The sequence below is a fragment of the Microtus pennsylvanicus genome, chromosome 11 (assembly GCF_037038515.1).
Source record: "Microtus pennsylvanicus isolate mMicPen1 chromosome 11, mMicPen1.hap1, whole genome shotgun sequence".
Taxonomy (NCBI): domain Eukaryota; kingdom Metazoa; phylum Chordata; class Mammalia; order Rodentia; family Cricetidae; genus Microtus; species Microtus pennsylvanicus.
The window spans coordinates 36,140,264-36,159,034 of record NC_134589.1 but is presented as its reverse complement, the minus strand read 5'-3'; the positions used below and the strand labels follow the sequence as shown (position 1 = coordinate 36,159,034).

At 41.9% G+C, this 18,771-nt stretch overlaps 1 protein-coding gene across 10 annotated transcripts in view; it reads left to right on the top strand.

The window, feature by feature from the left end:
- The window catches only part of Bcas3 (BCAS3 microtubule associated cell migration factor), a 499,936-nt gene that overhangs the window by 62,960 nt on the left and 418,205 nt on the right, over positions 1-18,771 (top strand). For all 10 annotated transcript variants that reach the window (XM_075991231.1, XM_075991234.1, XM_075991235.1 and 7 more), the window contains exon 7: positions 2,363-2,435. In XM_075991231.1, coding sequence (XP_075847346.1) covers positions 2,363-2,435 — 73 coding nt within the window. The remainder of the gene's footprint in view (positions 1-2,362; positions 2,436-18,771) is intronic.

The following is an 18,771-nucleotide window of genomic DNA, read 5'->3' as shown; positions in this document are numbered from 1 at the left end:
GCCTATAGCAGGACAGAGTATAGCCAGGCTGGAAGAGATTTGTAGAGAGCATAGGCAGAGTCAGGGAGATGCTATGTAGCTGAGACAGACATTGGACCCTTACCAGTAAGCCATAGCCTTATGCTGATACACAGATTGACATAAATAAGATAATTTAAGATGTGAGAGTTAATAAGAAGCCTGAGCTAATAGGCAAAACAGCGATGTAATTAATATAGTTTCTGTGTGATCATTCGGGTTCAGGGAGCTGGGAACGAACGAGCAGTCTCCACCTACAAATCTAGATGCCCCTCACCGGAAGAATGGATAAAGAAAATGTGGTACATTTACGTAATGGAGTACTACTCAGTGAAAAACAATGACATCTTGAAATTTACACATAAATGGATGGAACTAGTTTGTTCGTTTTTTAATTCTCTGGTCCTGGCAGTGGAGGAAGTCTGTCATGTGGGAGTTTCTTCACCCCTTGAGCAGGTATGACGAAGGTCAGACTGCTTCACCTCCTCCCGTGCTTTTGGTGCTCTAAAAAGTAGACCAGGAGCAGCACAAGCTCTCCGAGTACATTAACTCGGTTTGCAGGACTTTCTCTTAATTGTGTGGTCGAACATCTTTCTATGTCATTTGTACCCAAAGTGTATTTATTATTTTAATTTTATTTCTCAAAAAGTTTGTTTTTAGTTATGTGTATGTGACTCACATGCATGTGTGTTTCCTGAGGCGGCCAGAGGGGGAAGTCACATCCCTTGGAATTACAGAAGTAATTCTTGGAGTTACAGAAGATTGTGAATTGCTCTCGGGTGCTGGGAACCAAAGCAAGGTCTTCTACAAGAGCAACACTACTAAATACTACTATTTTTAATATGGGTTCTGAGGATCACACATAGCTCTGTGTATTCAAGGCACACACTTAACTTACTGAAGTGTCTCTTCAACCATGCACCTGGTTTATCTAAGGAATATTGCAATATTATGTTGCCTAGTATTCTGGCATAGCCTTGAGTGAGAACATCGATGTTGAGCACACTTGTGTCCTTACTGACTTGAGTGGGAACACTCTGACCTATTAACTATTATTTTAGTCTCTGTTTCTGTAAATAGTCATTACTGTGTTAAAGCAACTATTTTTGAGCACTCTAGGGAGGTAGAAGCAGGGGATAAAAATTTTAAAGCCAATTTTGGCTGCATGATAAGTTAAAGCTAACCTTGGATTCATGAGACCTTCTCAAAGGGAGAGGGAGAAATTAAAAAAAAAATTGGGGCTGGAAAGATGGGTCAGTGGTTAAGATTACTGGCCGCTTTCCCACAGGACTGATGTCCCGGAATTCACATGGTGGCGTACGATAAACCATCTGCAACTCCGTTCCAGGGCAGCTGACACCCTGTTTTGGTCTTGGAGGCAGATTGCGCATAGACATAGATGGGCAGAAGATCCATATACATAAAAATAAAACAATGAATGAAAGAAAAACTAGGTGTTCTGGTAGTACTCGCTGAGGCTGTAGGATCTGGAGTTCAGGGCCTGCCTAGGCTGCAGAGCTAAAGCAGAATAAAACAAGTTAACTTTGTTGTTTTCTTTTGTTGCTAGCATGAGTAGGTATAGAGTTGAGTCAAATCTTTATTCTTTATGTGCTACATTGGCAGGGTTATTAGTGGTTGGTCTAATTTCCAGCATTTGTATATCCCAACAACTAGCAAGGATTCATTTCATTTCTTAGGTGACTTTAATGAAACTGTTTCATTAAAAAGTTTGCATTCATGCATAAATTACTATGATATATTTTATAATTTCAAAATCATAATGGTTTGGGTGTCATGCGTATGCTAGTTTTTTGGGGGGAGGGAGTTTCAAGATAGGATTTTTCTGTGTAGCCATGGCAATGCTGGAGTTCTAGATCAGGGTGGCCTTGTACTCAGATATCCGCCTGCCCCTGCTAAGATTAAAAGTTGTGCACCATCCCAGGCTGGCAAACATGCCAGTCATAATGAGCTAGTCAGCACTATAGGATGGGTTTTTGATCCCACAGAGAATGTTGGTAAGATTGAAACAGGTGCCAGTCAAACAAATCTTTAATAAAATGTCAGTATCTTTAATGTTTAAAGTATTTTTCCTTCAGTTTTCTTTATTTGTGCATTTAAGTGGGCTGAATGCATTGTAGTGAACAGATTTCTGTTGTGTGTATATATGAATGTAAACACACATTCACAAACTTGTATAGATATCTACTTTGTTCTGTGCATGGCAGACTAGGGATTTCCCACTGCTCTATCCCATCCTCTGTTGGAAATATTTTGAAATAATGGCAAGTATACAATATACATGAGTTTCTCAAAACATACTTTTTTGTCTTATGCTCTCTAACAGGTGCTCAAAAATGTGATAACTTTGCTGAGAAAAGACCTCTTCTTGGTGTTTGTAAGAGCATTGGATCTTCGGGGTAAGGATGTTCAAATTGAAGCCTTGACACCTGTAGCATTTGCGGTGATGTTTTTACCCACTCTTTTTTCCTATATTGTGGTGCTGACTCAGATAGTGATAAAAGGTCATGGTTGTCAGCACTGGGGAAAGTGTTAGTGAGTTCGTGCATTTGTAGTGTGATATTAATACCAATGCCTCTAGTGCAGAAGTTGCTATCGGGTGGTCATAAATTGATGCTGTGGCTTGTGTCTGATGCAACTTAAAGGTATTGCTTGGTTTTCTCACTAATTCCTTATAATACCATGAAAAAGTACCATTTTCCTTCTTGATTGACACATTGAAAGAACAGATTTGCTGACCTCACACAGGGGCTGATTGATTGTGCTTATCATGTTCACACTAGCTTCTGTGAATGAGGGGTGCTATTTTTATCTGCTTCTTCCATGTATTAAATTGTGTAATCATACTCTTCCTGGTGAATTATAATTTCCCAGTTATCCATTGTGTTCCCTGCATTTTAACAGTCTGCATAATTCCAGTTAGGAACATGTTTAGTAAGCTGCAGTGTTGTACACAGTCACGTGAGTCTAGCTAGGCAGCCCGGGGCAGTGTCATGTTACTATGATGCTCTAGTGACCTATATTCTTTTTAGTTTGACATTCTTTCAAAGTATCTCTTTAAATAATGATTGCAGGTGGCCACTATGTCCACTTGAACTCTTCGTTGAGGAGTGATTGTTCCTGTGTTCCTTTGTTGATAGGGAAGGTGATTGATGGGTTTTAGGCAGGCAGCTGGTAGCTGCCACCATGAGCTTTCAACCATGGTGCACACTTTAGGTATGGGACTTTGGAAAAGGAAGGTCTTTTAATGACATATATATTTAGGTCATGGAACTATATCCAACCAGAATAAAATAATTCTGTGTGTAGGTTTTGCTTGCATGCATGTATATCTGTGGACCACTTGTGTGCCTGGTGCCTGTGGAGGCCAGAAGAAAGTATCAGAGCTATAGTTATAGATGGTTGTGAGCTTCCATATGGGTCCTGGGGACTTGAATTTGGGTCCTCTAGAAGAGGAGCCAGTGCTTTTAAAGAACCATAGAGTCCTCTATCTAGTCCCTAATCTTTTTTGAGACGTGTTTTTACTTTGTAGTTTAGGCTGGTCATGAAGGCTTCATGCCATAAACTCCTGGGTGTTGGGCTTACAGACTTGAGCCATCATAATTAGCCAAATCATGTTGTCTTGATTATTACTAGTTATTAATATAGTCTGACTTCATGAAATGTGTGTGAGGGTTTGCTGTAAGAACAGTACTGATAATAAATACATGTGTATCGAAAGGACATTCATTACACTGGCTTGCACAATACAAACTGGACAGTGTGGCTGTCTCATACTGGGAAGGCTGAGAAGTCAGTAGGTAGCTATACCAGCAGTCTCGGTTTGGTGCTGAGGGCTTCAAGGATTCCCGGAGAGCAAGGGTCTTGGGTCCAGGTGGAAGGCCCATCCTGTGTCAGTTAATGGTAGCTGCTGCAATAGCAGAAACAGGACAGATGAGTTCACCAGGGAGGGCAAAGGCAATCACAAAACAAAGCTGCTTTCTTTCTTTGCCTCCATCTTTGCTGGGCTGCCCCTGGAAGGTACTGCACACACCTAGGGTGGGCCTTCTAATGTCAAATAACCTGACTGAGAAAATTCTTCACAGGTGTACTCAGTGGCCTGACTTTAGTTGATTCCAGTTCCCGTCAAGTTGCTAGCTACGATCAACCTTTACAAGTCAGCCCCCCGACCCCGTCAGTTTACACACAGTCACCTTTCCTTGTGTCATGCTTAATTTCCAACTGACAGCAGTAAAAATATCATAACTTTCTAACGTGATATATCTATCCCAGGTGCAACTGCAAATGTGTAATTTTCCCACACAGTAGACATGGTATCATGAAGAATTCTTAGTCTTTTAGTATTGAAAGCCCAATATGGAGAAATAAATTTGGAATACTTTCTCAGTGCTACTGTCGCAGTCAGTGTTACATCACATGATAAAGAGATGGAGGAAACAAAACACATCTGTTTAACATTCTTAACAAACCAGGACAAAATCGTTCTTGGAAATTACAGTCCTCATTTCCGTCACTGGTCACACGGCCGGTCCTCACATCTGACGTCCTCCACCGCCCATTCTGCATTTCCTCCAGCACCTGGGATTCACTTTGTTCGTGGGCCTTTGGGCTGTGGCGAAGACGGCTGGGGAAAGAGTCTAACTGCGCACTGAAAGGGCTATCCTGTCTCCTTGACAGTTGCTCTCCTTTTCTGCTAACATCTTATGATGTGAATTTACATGGGGCACAAATCCCTTTTCTCTTTTTGCCCATTGTGCCATCTGTCTGCACACCGCTACCCCAAACATTGTTCTCACCAGCTTCCATGCCTGGGTCTTCCGTGTCCCTGAATCCACTGAAACCAAGCAAAGTGTGCCACCATGTGCACTGCCCACGGTCCTCCCCGTGACGTAAGCCTTTCAGGGCTGTCCCTTGTCCTTTTGGGTGATGCCTGCATACCATTTAGGGTGATCCATAACGCAGGCTTTGGTCTTCTTCATGCTCACGTGCCATCCATAGGGCACACCCCATGCTTGGAGGCAGTATGACAGGAACCAGAACCGCAGGCAGTAACTACAGCCGCCGCGGCGTAGATAGCCAGGCGCGGCAGAGAGGTGGCAGGCCGGCAGCAACAAAGCTGCCCTCTCTTTCTTTGACCTCCTTTCTTGGTGCTGCCCTTGGAAGGGGCGCCCACATTTTGGGTGGGTCTTCTCACTTCAAATAACCTGATTAATTAAATTCCTCACAGGTGCGCCCAGCAGCTTGCCTTTTAGTTGATTCCAGATCCAGTTGAGGATCATTACATTTCTTGAAGTATTAACTTCTTTTTGTTGTTGCTATTAAAAAACTGGGCTTTGGGGAGTTTACTTATTATGGAACATTATGTCAGGTCCAGAAGGATTCAAAAGCTAAAAAACCCAACCCCTTTCCCAAAGATGTAAGGATGTTATGTCAAATCCAAAGCAGAACATGTGTGTCGAACTTGGATTTCGACGTGTGGAGGAGCTGAGAAAAGGGAGAGGTGGGTGAAGGCGGTTTAATGATGGAGGCCTCCAGAAAGGAGCATCCGAGGCCGGGCCTTCTGAGTAAGCGTCTGGGGTAGTTGCATTGCAGGTAGAGAAAAGCAGAGTAAACGGATTAAAATGACTGGGGTGTCGGAGCACAGCCATCTGCAGAGCGGGTGGAAACAGCCTTGGGGGAAGTCAACAGAGGCATCAGAGTCTGAGCTGTGTTTAGGCTTGAGCAGCTGCCAAGCTTTGAACTACAGTGGGACTGAGAGGGATGCATGCCTGCAGCTTCTCCCATCCCTGTGGTCAGTGAACAGGTTCTTCCAGGCGCCTTCTCCTCAGCTTGAAGTGTCAGGTGTTTCCCGACCCTCGAAACATTGCTGATGGAAGTTCCTGACTTCTGGGCCTGTGCAGTTTAAGGCTTCATGAATGTGTAGAAGAGGCATGCGTATAAGGGTTTAGGGCTAAGAACAACATAGGAGAACAGAAAAAGCCTGAGTGTGTAGATGCTTTGGCAAGGTGCAGTCTTGACTCATGATTCTTGAGCAAATCCTCCTTTGGTTCTTCAGTTAGTTACATGCGTGGCAATTTCCTGAAAGCCAGGCCTTAATATAAAGCAAGAGTAACATCCCTGAGTGTTTCAAGTTGTTAAATCTTGCAAAGACTTCAAAGTAAGTTAATCTAAATTTATTCTAAAAATTAAATGAAATGCATTAAACATTTAAAAGTAGCAGTCACTCAACATATCTTAAAAAAGAAGTTATAAATTATAAAATAAACTCATGAGAGTAACCCAGCACCATATTCAAAGTAGCTTAGAAAAGCAGAGAGGCTTGATAGCTTACAAGGGAGCTGAAAGTGAATATAGACTCCAGGGAACATGGGGAACATACTGTAATGAATTCAGAATTGTAAAGCTTTGGGTTTACAGATGTTTATAGGCACATAAGTGTGAGTGCGTGTGTGTGTGTGTTTGTGTGTGTGTGTGTGATTCAGTTCCAATGAAGCTTTGTCTTTCTTTCTAATTTTAATAATTTATTTTTATTTTATATTCATTGGTGTTTCCCCAGCACGTATGCCTGTGTGAGGGTTTTGAATCTCCTGGAACTGGAGTTACAGGCAGGCAGGAGTTTCCGTATGGGTGCTGGGATTTCAACCTAGTTATTCTGGAAGAGCAGCCACTGATCCTCACCACTAAAGCCACCTCTCCAACTCCTTCCCTTCTAATTCGAAAAGTATTTCCCTTTTCTTACGAACCCTGATAACTCTGTGAATAAAGGATTTGTTTTTACAAAATATTTATGAAAGAATCACTTTGTCATAAGATCATATCATAGAGGAAGAGTCGTGGATTATTTTTCATGATAATTTACTGAGTAGTGAATTGATGATAAACAACTTATTTCTCAGAAGCCTTCAGAGAAATAGAATAGGTAATGTAAGCCTTTTGAATTGAGGAGTTTTGCACATTAAACTTGAGTGTTGTTATCTTGAAGACAGCAGGGCACACACTTGCTGGGGTGTATCCCTGTGTGGGTCCCTATAGGGTGTGATGGCTGTCTCCCTTCGGAGGTGTTGGGTTCCCTGTAATTTGAGGAACAAGTGGTTGTTAGCTACCTCTTGTCCATGCTGGGAACTGAACTCAGGTCCTCGGAAGAACACCAAGTACTTTGATGAATGGCTGAAGATCTGTAGCTCATGTTGGCCTTGAATTCAGGTTGACCCTACTGTTTTAGCCTCCTGAGCTCCTCAATAAAGGTCATGTTAATTGGAAGTTGGAGGAGATTGCTTGGGATAACAGGAATGTGGCTTTTCTTTTTGCCATGAAATGCCCTTTACAAACAATTCCTGCCACTTTTAATGCCTGAATTGTGTTTATGAGGTCTGATGGAGTCACAGATTAGATTGTATTACTTCTGCGGTCAACAAAACAAGACATTCCCACCAGTTTTTGCAGCTTATAGGTAAGAGCTGTTGTGCAGGGCTCCAGACCTTCCACTTGCCTTTTCCTGCAGTCATTCAGGCCTCTTGTGGGTACTCTAGCTTTTCTCTCAGCTCTTTCCCCTTGGTTTACATAGTTTTTGGTGTAGCATCGATGCCAACCCCTAGCATGGAGGTCCTCAGTGGGACTGAGACCCCTGGATTCTACAGGGTCACAGAGCTAGGGATTTAGCTCGGTTCAAGACTCTGCATTCTGCCCTTGGTATTGGTGAGGAGATGTGTGTCTGGATAAGAGGAGGAGACGAGGTCACAACGTGACAGAACAAGAGTCCTTCCAAAACAAACCTCGAGGAAACCAGGCTTTGTTATAACCGAAACAGTATTTAATGTTTGGAAGTTTATTTAGGACTTGTAGCTATGCTGTGGAATGTGGACGTTGGGTGCAAAGCCCTAGATTTGATCCCTGGCACCTCAAACAGCAACAAACAAGACTTCTATAGTAGTAAATTAATAAATAATCAAATAATTCTTTCTTATTTTAGATTAAAGATGATTAAATGGTAAAGTCTTTGCCAATATTAAACAGTGTCTTGCATAGTAAATGTGAAACACTTCTAGGGTTGTGTGACCTTTGACCCTCAAGTCATCTTACAAGAGGTGTGACCCTGTTAATGTAACAATGGATGTCAGGAGATCTTGAGAAAATAAAGTGGTTATTTCTTTTTCTCATGTGGGTACGGATTGTCTTTCTACATCTTATATTAAACAAGAGACGTTAGCATAAATGTATATGTACAGCATTAATCATGACCACAGTTCCCTTAATCGTCCAGGGTAAGGCAGAGAGCCAGGACCCAATACACTTGACTTATTGTTAATGTAGTTCTACAACACCCAGTGGGCAGTCTGATGTATGAATGGTGTGTAAACTTATAGCACATTGTTATGCCACATTGCAGCTAAATTAATGCATTTATTTATTTAAAATTTAAATTATATGCACACCTAAGTAGTTTGCTCAAATGTCCTACCAAAATACTTGCTAGTGATCAAACAATAAGAATATTTTTGTTGCTATTTATCTTTAAAAGTTTTAAGATTTATTTATCTTATTTTAGTTTGAGTGTTCTGCCTGTGTGTATATATGTGTATCACAAATTATCTCTGGTAACTGTGGAGGTCAGAAGAAGATCCCCTGGAACTGGATTATGAGCTCTTAACTGCTGAGCCTTCTCTTCAGCATCAGCTTTATTTTTTAAAGGTCTGTTTCTTTTGCTTTAATATAATATAACCAGGCAGTGATGGTGCATGCTTTTAATCTCAGCACCTGGGAGGCAGAGGCAGGCTGATCTCTGTGAGTTCGAGGCCAGCCTGGTTTACAAGAGCTAGTGTCAGGACAGGCTCAAAAAAAAATTCCTGAGAATCTGTGCTTTCTGAGACTCAGCTAGATAAGATAGTACACTCACATTGAATATTTTCAGGGGAGTTTAATTGAAATCAAATCTATAGAGCTAAACTCAGTCATTTTCTCAGTGAAGGAGAACTGTTGAGAGGTTTCTGTTTTTGCCAGTCCCGCAGCCTACATTATCTATAAACTGGTTGGCCTGTTAGCTCAGGCTTCTTATGAATTAACGCAACTCTTGTCTTTGTTACATCTTGTCTTTGTTAGCTATATGGCTTGTTAACTTTTATCAGTGAGGCGTTCTCATCTTGCTTCCTCTGAGTCTGGGTGATGACTGCAGACTGAGCCTTTCCTCTTCCCAGAATTCTCCTGTTACCATGCCTGTCTTTAAGAATAGTTTATATTTCTCTTTGATTTATATTTAGCATAAAAAGTCACTTTTGGAGTGTAGATAATATATTTTTCTCTTTGAGAAAATATGAGTTGGAATACAGTTAAGTCCAAATTCTCATGGCAAGTGATTTGATTTTCTATTTAATGTCTCTTCATTTGGAGACATTTTTAGGGAAAGGATTCTTGTCTCTATGTCTATATGTAATTATGTCATTCTGGTGTGTTTCAGTGTTTCTTTTCCTCTCTCCCTCGCTTCACCACCCATTTGTGGTTCAGTTTTTTTATTTTGTGGCATCTTCTCCTTCTCTTCCTTCTTTAAAGATAGGGTCTCATACATATGCTTGCTTGTCCTGGAACTTGCAAGGTAGCTTAGACTGGCCTTGAATTTAGATATTCTCCTGCCTCTGCCTCCTGAACCTTGGGACTAAAGGTGTGTCCCTGTAAATAATGAATCTATCAATTAAAAAGCTGATTAATTATTGGTGTTTGTATGTGCGTATATTTGATGAATGCCACAGTGCATGTATGCGGGTCAGATGGCACCTCTTGGGATTTGTTATCACCTTTTCCTCCCTTTAGAACATGGTCTTTGTTGTCCTTTCCATCTGTTGCGTCCTGTGTGGTTGCTGGTCAGCCAGCTTCCTGACAATCGTGTCTACCTGTCTCACTCCACTGGCATTACTGATTTGAGCCACTACTTACCTCTTTATTTAGTTTGTGAAGTAGGTTCTAGGGATTGAACTCAGATTTGAGTAAAGACGCCTTTGGAACGGCACAGCAAATGCTGACCTTCAGCAGGAGTCTTGTTTTCATTTCCTCTTCTTTCCTTCTTCATCTACAGGTTTAATCGAAAGTTGGTCCTTTATAACCCTTATTCTCTTGAACTATGAGGCTGGATCTATAGGATCTATAGGACTAATAGAAACAATGGTGTCTTTATAGGAAAGATGTAGACATGAATTTGTAGATGAAGAACCAGCGTATTAGATAGTTTCTTGGTCTCAGGATCCTCCATAGAAAAGTGGTACTGATCCAGGAATACCATGATGGTTTCCTGTGAAGATTAAATGGGGCAATGTTTTCATGTTTTCACTACAGTCTGGTACGTATTAGGTGCAGCCTGTACTAATTGATTTGAGTTGGGGAGATAGGAAGAGCAGACAGTGAACACTAGCAGAAAATCTCTGCCTGTGTATTGATGTAGTTATCTGATTTTGGAGTTGGAATAAAAGCTTGTACTTTTTTGGGGAGTGTGGCTTGCTTACCCTCTCTTCTGCTTGTGCTCTAGCTTTGCCAGTCCTCAGGGACTAAGCTAGACTGCACTTAGGGGTCTTTCCTTCCTCCGAAAAAGTGTAATTTGTTTATATTCCCTACAGAAGCTGGTGTATAATGCCATATATATATATATATATATATATATATATATATGTATATATACACACATCTATATATACATCTTCATTGAGGCATAATTGAAACATGATTAACTGCACATACATAATGTGTGCAGTTTGATACATTTTGACATCTGTATATACCCGTGAAACCATCACTCCAGGCAAGATAATGAGCATAGCCATCCCCCAATAGCATTCTCATGCCCGGCTGTAATGTATCCTTGCACGGCCTTGGTAGAAGAGGCTCACTTTGAGGTAGTAAGGCTCAGAATAGCACTGGAGCCTTGACTTAGTAATAAACTTTGCTGTTGTCTAGTTTCAGGTGACTTCAGTGAGTGGTTAAAAATATAAAAGTTAGCATCCTGAGCTCCATGTTCTCTTCCGCTTCATGACCTGAAGGCCTTTTAAAAGCAAAGCTTCCCTTTTAGATGCAGTTCATAAAACTACTAAAGGGCTTGCAGTTCCACTGTGTAATCATTTCAAAACAACAGCTTTTTCAGCCACCAAAAAGGATGCAGTCTTGACATTTAAATAGAAAACAGATTGAGTTTTTGGCTGATATTGCAATGCTGGTTTAAATGTTGGTTCAGTCAACTTCAGGCTTAGATTACAAGATTTGCAAATTAAAGGAAACCAAAAGGGAAGGAACATCTGCATAGATTCTGACTTTGTGGAATTCCACCCAGGCTCGCTTACTCTCAGAACAGAGAGAGCATGTGTGCAGCGAATCACCACGCAGAGATCACTGCTGTGCTGAGATTATCTTAAAGATGCAGTAGGCAGAGACCTGCAGTTAGCGTGACGATCATGAGATTTTCACAGGGCTGTTTTTTAAAGACATATTCTAGGAAGATTAGGGGTGTGTGTGTACGTGCATGTGTGTGTGTGTGTTGAGGTAAAGTCGCTCTGTGGTGTCCTGCTTGTCTTGAACTCCCGGACTTTAGTTTTCCCTTGCTTCAACCTCTTGAATAGCTGGAACAACAGGAGCACCCGCAGCATCACTCCCAGCAAGATCTTGTGTTGATATAGTGAATGGTATTTAACCAGAATAAAAGCTTTCCAAATGTCACTAATTGTGTTACTTGATGATTTTATTGTATTAGAGAACTGGGGTTTTGAGGAAGGTAATTTGCTTTAACTAAGGTTGAAATCTGTTATAATCAAAGACTATATGGATGTAATTTACTGAGTAAATTATAACACAGACACAGTAAAATTTAAGGAATCTTTGTCTGCTACTGGGTTAATCATACATTATGTATATGATTTTAAGATGTTTGTTATAGGTCACCTAGCATGCCATTTAGATAGCAGTCTCAAAGAGCTGCCTGATTCAAACGTTCCCCACGTTTATTCTAAGGGGTTTTTGATGTTGTTTCATGGCACTGTGGGTACTCCATCATCTCTTCCTCCACTAGTAAAGCAAGGCATTGTTTCCAAATGGGAAGAAGCAAAGGCTGTCCCCACAGGCGCTTGGCCGTTTCTTTTGATAGTTTTGTGGTTGGGTAGGTGGAGGCATGTGGCTTCTATAGTGGATAGCATCAAGGGTGTTGATAGACAGTCTATAAAGTGCAGATCAGCTTTTGACAACAGGAACTGTAAGTGTCATTAGAGTTAAAGTGGAGACACCCTCATTTTTGCAGGCAACAAGCTTTGTAGGAATAAAAACTCATAGTGGCATGAGCCACTCTTCCTAGCTGTCAGGTACCATCTGGTGACTGTGAGTACCACATGCCAAGCAAGTGTAAATGTCCTACCAGTAAGCTGCATCTGCAGCGTGCGCGCGAATGCATGCGCGCACGTGTGCACACACACACTCTTCATTTCTGTTTGTTGTGCTGTGCTCTGTTGATGAGTGTGGGCTTCTCATAGACGGGACATGTGTGTCCTTACCTCTCTTCCAGGAGGTTGCCCATGCAATACCATTTTCCCGTTTGTAGTCACTTAGAGTCGTCAGACCTTTGCTTGCTCCCCGATTTCCAGCTGCTGAACAATGTCAATTAGTGTCTCTTTCAGTTTGAGAAATGTCAGCTGAACTGTAATAGCACAAAACAAGATTTTGTGGCAGAAGCCTGGTTGGAACAGATCCTAGAGGGCGGCAGAAGTCCTTGATGTTGTCTAGCTCATGCGTGGGGGAAAAAGGTCAGAGAGGAAGGCCCTGAATAGTCATTTTGTTGGAAGGGTAGGGTCGTCTGGTGTGAAGTGGAGGAGGAATGTTTAACAGTGCCTCAGAGCTATGTTCTGCCTTGAGTGCAGTCGGGAACCCACCGTGTGCCCCCTTTATGCATGCTAGTTACCTTAAGTACTTAGGCTTTTAAAAAAGATTTTGTTTGTATTTTGTGTTTATTTTCTTGGAAAACAGTAATAACAGCCGTAATTCCATTTGAGGTATTGTTTTGTGTTCATAAAAAGGCTATTATTTTACACACACACACACACACACACAAATTGGATTCAAAGGTTATCACTGTTACTATATCATTAAGGCAAATTTTAGATTTCTTTAAATTCATTGTTTCAAAAGGCATGATATTAAGTTTTTATTACTAATTTTTATACTGTCACAAAAAATATGGCAGCGAGGACTTCTGACTTAGATTGTAGTAACACTTGTTTTCCAAACACCAAGTACAGTGGGAGTCAAAGCACTGAGCTGTACTGTTAGGGCATCCTAATGCGGGCTGGGAGGAGGCCCTCGTGGGGAGTGGACACTGACTCTGAATAGGGGCTGGGATTGTCCTGCAGGTTCTTCAGACTGAAAGTGTCTAGTGTATTTATCACTCATTTGACTGTAACAGCTCATATTTCTCTCTGTGAAAAATATGAAACACTGTAACAAACTGATGGTTTGAAATATGCTTTCTTCTTTGACTGTAAAATCAAATTACTTCTGAATCTTTTTCATGAGAATTTGGAAGGACACTTTCTGAACAGATTGTCTACTTTGTTTCTTTCTTTGATAAGGGAATAGTAAAACTGGTTAGTCAGGACCAGAGAACGGGATGAACAGCTGCAACACAGGTCTGTGAGTCACTCGTCAAACAGCAATTTTGGAAAAATGATAAGACACCCATCTACCATGAAAGATAAAACTGCTGCGATTGCAGCCATTTTAAATTATTAAATTCTGTAAACGCCATAAAGTTAATTAGAAGAGGAACAAACTCTACAAAGATAAATGTGTTTTCAATATGATCTGTAGGGAGGGGTACAGTGACTAGAGAGGAAATTTATTTCTGGCAGGACTCTAGCCATGGAACTGTGGCTGAACTTTTTACCCTAATTACCTCCTGCTAATGCCTGCAGCGGTCTGGAATCAAAGTGGCGCTTCAGGCCCTGGAAATTCTCTGATGTGGCGAACGTTTGTTGTGTGAGGAGGGTTTCTTAAGAAAAAGCAGAATATTGTGACAGAATTAAAAAAAATTTTCTCAGTTACCACCCACCTCACTTGTTGCCTACAAAAATAGAGTAATTGTTTGCATCTGTGTCTTCCTTTCCCCAAAGAAATAACTGTTATAAATCAGTGTGACAGAGAGCCAGGCTGAGGCTTACCCGAGGTAGGTTTTTTATTTTTTAATTTTTTTTTCTTTTCAAAGTTTCTCTTTTAATTTAAAGTTTAGGTTCAAAAATATGAAAAAGCTGTGTGTGTGTGTGTGTGTGTGTGTGTGTGTGTGTGTGTGTTAATAAGAAAGAGTCTGTCACCTTTAGAAGGAATGATTTCTGAGGACACTGTTAGTGCCAGACTGATTTATGTTCAGTTGCTGAATCCTCCATTTTCATCCTCTGGTGACAGAGATGGAGCCGAGGAGTTGCTTCTGAGGGTCTTTCCCGAGTTGGAGGGCGCTCGTTAGTCTTGCGGAGGATTTCTGGCCTCCTGTCTACTGTGTGGAAAAACCATCTCCTCACTGAGAGCCTCTCTGTGCTGTGAGCCACACGCATGGTCCTCTCCTGGGTTTTGTGAGGCGTCTACCCTGGCGTCTGGGCGTCTCTGTGGGGTGGGATCTGCAGCTGAGCCCTCAGCAATCTTCCTGAAGGAAGACCAAAGGCACCGTGCCTTGTTTATGCCCAGCCATCCGCTCACGGTGTTGGAAACTTGCTTTGGCAGCCGTCTTTCTTTAGGCATCCCGAAAGGATAGCTTTCGTTTTCATAGCTGGGATACTGTGAATTTTGTTCAGTCCTGGTCAATCCCAGACTTCTTTAAGGCTGTGCTGAGATCACTCCTTCTGTGATTAGGCTATGGTCACTAATTGCTCCAGGTTCCAGCGCTGTTTTGCCCTGTGTATCCTCACACATTTGCGTCGCACCTGTGGCCACACATCTGCATTGTTTTATTTGCCAATGAGGGGTATTTTTTTGAACTGCCAAGTTTCTCATCACGTTACAAATAATTACTGTTTTTTTCCATACCTACGCTAATAAAAACATGTCTTTCGTCCCAAGACAATGATATGTGTTCGCTTCTAATGAATTACTTCAGAAACAGCTGCTCGTATTAAAGGCAGTAAGTACACAGTTCACGTTCCTCGACGTTTGTTTTCCTGCTCGTTCCTCGACGTTTGTTTTCCTGCCTCGTTCACTTGTACCTGTCCCTGCCAGGAAGATCACAGTCTTCATGTCTATCTGTCCTGTGAAAACATCACAACTGCTCTTTAATTATAAAATTACTTCTTTTAGACAATAATACTGAAAGACCCCCAAGGTGGGCTGCCTTTCAGTCTGGGGAGACCCTCCCAAAGAACAGCGAGGCCACTCATACGGCTGCAACAGCAAGAGGTTTATTGAGTTAACACAGGTACCTGCGGGCAACAAGTCTTTCGGAGGACTTGCGCACCTTCAGGTTGGAACAGTGGGTTTTTTATAGGGTAGGGAAGCAGAAGCGTGGGAACAGAAGCGAGATGCATAGTTACAGGGTTCTGATTGGGCAATTCAAACAAGGCTCGGGTTCAAACTGAGTACAATTTTGTGGTTTCCAAGAAATCAGATATACATGCTATTCTGGCCTATCTAGGGTGCCATTCTTCCTTTGGACCCCGAGTCCCCTGCTGACAGTCCGGATGGTTGACCAGAGATATCTTGCCTTGCTCAGCGCCCCTGCCCCTAAGCTGACCACAGCCCTTGTCTCTAAATTAAACTCCCCTGTCTTAGCTTTTAGTTATACTACTCAAACTTTAAGCCTTGTAAAATAGCGTTATTGCTGCTGCTAACTTAATGCTGCTAGGTAGGGGTCTTTCATCCCCCCATTTCTTTTTGTGAATTTGAATAAAATCATTTATTCAACTAGCGGGCATTCTTAACATGTTCTGGATCATATTGTTTAAGCTGATGATATTGCTGAGTGAGGACCAAGGTTTGGATAGCTGAAAGTCTGTCTTTTATAAATTGTACCAGGCGGTTTATAAACCATCCTTTAAACTATCCTTGTTGAGAAGATAGTAGAACACCTCTAGGGTGTGCAGAATAGCTCTTGGCAAAATTGTCTGAATGAGCTTGAAAGTAACTATATGGTAGACATTGTGAACCACTGTAGACCCGAGAATAGCACCCAACACTGTGGCAATAATAGTCTATTGACTACAAAGAGCTTAACTCAGCCCTAAGAAACACATGCCTTCTCATAAGAGACAAGTTTAATATTATGAAGACAAATCTCTTTTACTGTAGACACCGGGAGTGTTGATCCTCAACTCCAGAGAATGTGCCGGAGAGGTCAGTTTTGGTCCAGCTGGCACCACATGGCATTTACGGGTTTCCATTGCATCCTGTAGCATCAGCTTTATCCAAATGTACAGGGTTGTGTCCATTGTGAGAACTTTAACAAACAATGAGAGAAAATGCAATACAGGATGACAAATGTTTAAAACAAAACAAAAAGCCCTAAAGCCAGAGGACAGCCAATGAGGACATAAATACCCAGGCTTTAGAAGAACAAAACCTGTCAAGAGGTAAGGAGGCTTTAGGTGTGTTTGCTTATCTCTGCAGTTATCTGCACAAAACGGTCTGATCTGGAAAAGTCTTAAACAGTACAAAATAATTCCTGTCAATCTGTCCCAGACACACAGAGGAGGAAGAGAACAGAATTGCCTTTTGCTTCTGCTGTGTGATATTGTGCTTTAAAAGACATTAAAAAATGAGCAGAGCCCTGTGGGTTTCTGACTTTAGGAAAGAAGAGCCTTAAAGGTGATGTAAGCCCATCTTATAGCAGATGTGCCTGCCCTGTGCAAGCCTTGAGCTCAGGATTTCATCATCAAGGTCAGCCATTCTCAGCAAATACATGAGCGGCAGCTAACTAGCCAGGCAGCAGAACTAGTGGCAACAATGCCGGGGTGTTTTGAACCCAGAACAGGACAGGAGGGAGGGAGGTCTGTCCAGTCATTTTTGCTGGTCTCCAGGGCCAATTATGTCAATTTGTTTTTTTAGAATTTTATTTATCTTATCTATCTGACCTGAGCTTTGGGGTTGGTAAGCTTAATTTCCAATTGATCCCCAATATCTTGGCCATACCCTAACTTACCTGGGCAACAAAGGCAGGTCTATTATGGGACATGATTATCTTGGGCATCCCCAACCTTAGAATGATCTTTTTTATGATTTTTTTAGCCATCATATTGGGTGTCTCAATCTTGGTCAATGTATGATGGCTATCTTTTTTGGCAAATGTGTGGCCTCCTGGAGGCTCAAAATTTCTGCAAATATATATTGCTTTGTGTATACAGGTGAGGGTAAAAGCATACCTGCTGTTAGTATAGACGTTCCCTCTGCCATCTGTAGAGCTTGTATCAAAGCCATAAGTTCAGCGTTCTGGTCGGGCCGCCATCTCTGAAGGGAGGCTACTGGCCTAGATCATTTGCTTCCTGTCCACCAATGCTGCCCCCGCCTTCCGCTTACCTTCAGTCTTGTGTGCCTGCTCAGCTTGGACCGCCAGCCTTGTGCCCCAGGCAAGCTTCGCCCTCATTTTCGGCTCTGCCTGGCACAGCTTAGTCTGCCATTTTGCCATTCACCTGTCCTTTATGCAGATGCTGGCAGGATCCATAGTCCATCGACGTCAGCCCAGCACAGGAGCAGTAGTCTGTCACAGGAGGGCATCTGTGGTAGCATTTGACTGCTGTATCGCAGTCTGACATGGGTGAGGGGAGCAAGACTGTAGGGTGAGCAGTCAGGGCTCATGCAGGCTTTAGAGCAAGCACAGCATCAAGGCAGTTGCTAGGAGGTGAGGATTTCTTCAGCGGTGACGGCAGGGAGAGGTGGTCATCCCGGTGAGGAGGGCGTGGTAGAGGCAGAGGTAGACAAGCAGCCTGTATCTCCTGCAGAACTGAAAACAGCATCGAAAGCAAAAGTCCCTCGTTTGGTCAACAAAAGGCGTTGGTCATACATTCAGAAGTGACCAGGGAGGAACGAGTCATTTATTTGTCTTTTTCCCAAATTTATAGTTTGTAAGGTGTCCAGTTCGTATTCTTTATTCAGTTCCAGTGTCCCTCTTCATTTGTCTTTGATCTTCTGTTGCCCAGGCTCGCTCCTTATCTGTCTGAGTCCTGTCTCTTTTTTTTTTTTTTCGCCTCTTTCTCTCTCTCGCTTTTTTTCTCTGTCCCTTGTTTAACATTTTTTTTTTCCAAATCTTTACTATGTATAATCTTTTAACCTATCTATTTGCTGTATCTTTTTTTATATCTGATGTTGCCTGTCCTATGTAGGCCATGACTACTGCTGTCTGCTGACCTTCAGAGGTTGGGTAAAAATGCTTGTAAACTTCTATTAATCATTTAAGGAACACAGATTTTAACTGGCCCCTGGAGAACCTCTCTTATCTTGGCCGAATTAGTGGGGTGCCTTGCAGCCCCCCCCTGAGATTTGCCATGAGCCCAACATTTTGACTGTCAGTTTCTCCCTTTAAGAATTAATTAGACATTATCATGTAGAAGAATGAAAATAGATCCATATTTATCTCTATGCACAAAACTGAAATCCAAACAAATTAAAGACCTTAACATAAGGGCAACAATATAAATAGAATTTTGAACATAGCCTCAGTAGCGTAGACATTAAAGGAAACAATCAGTAATTGAAATCTCCAGAACTGAGAAGCTTTTTGTATAACAAAGGATATAATTAACAGAACAT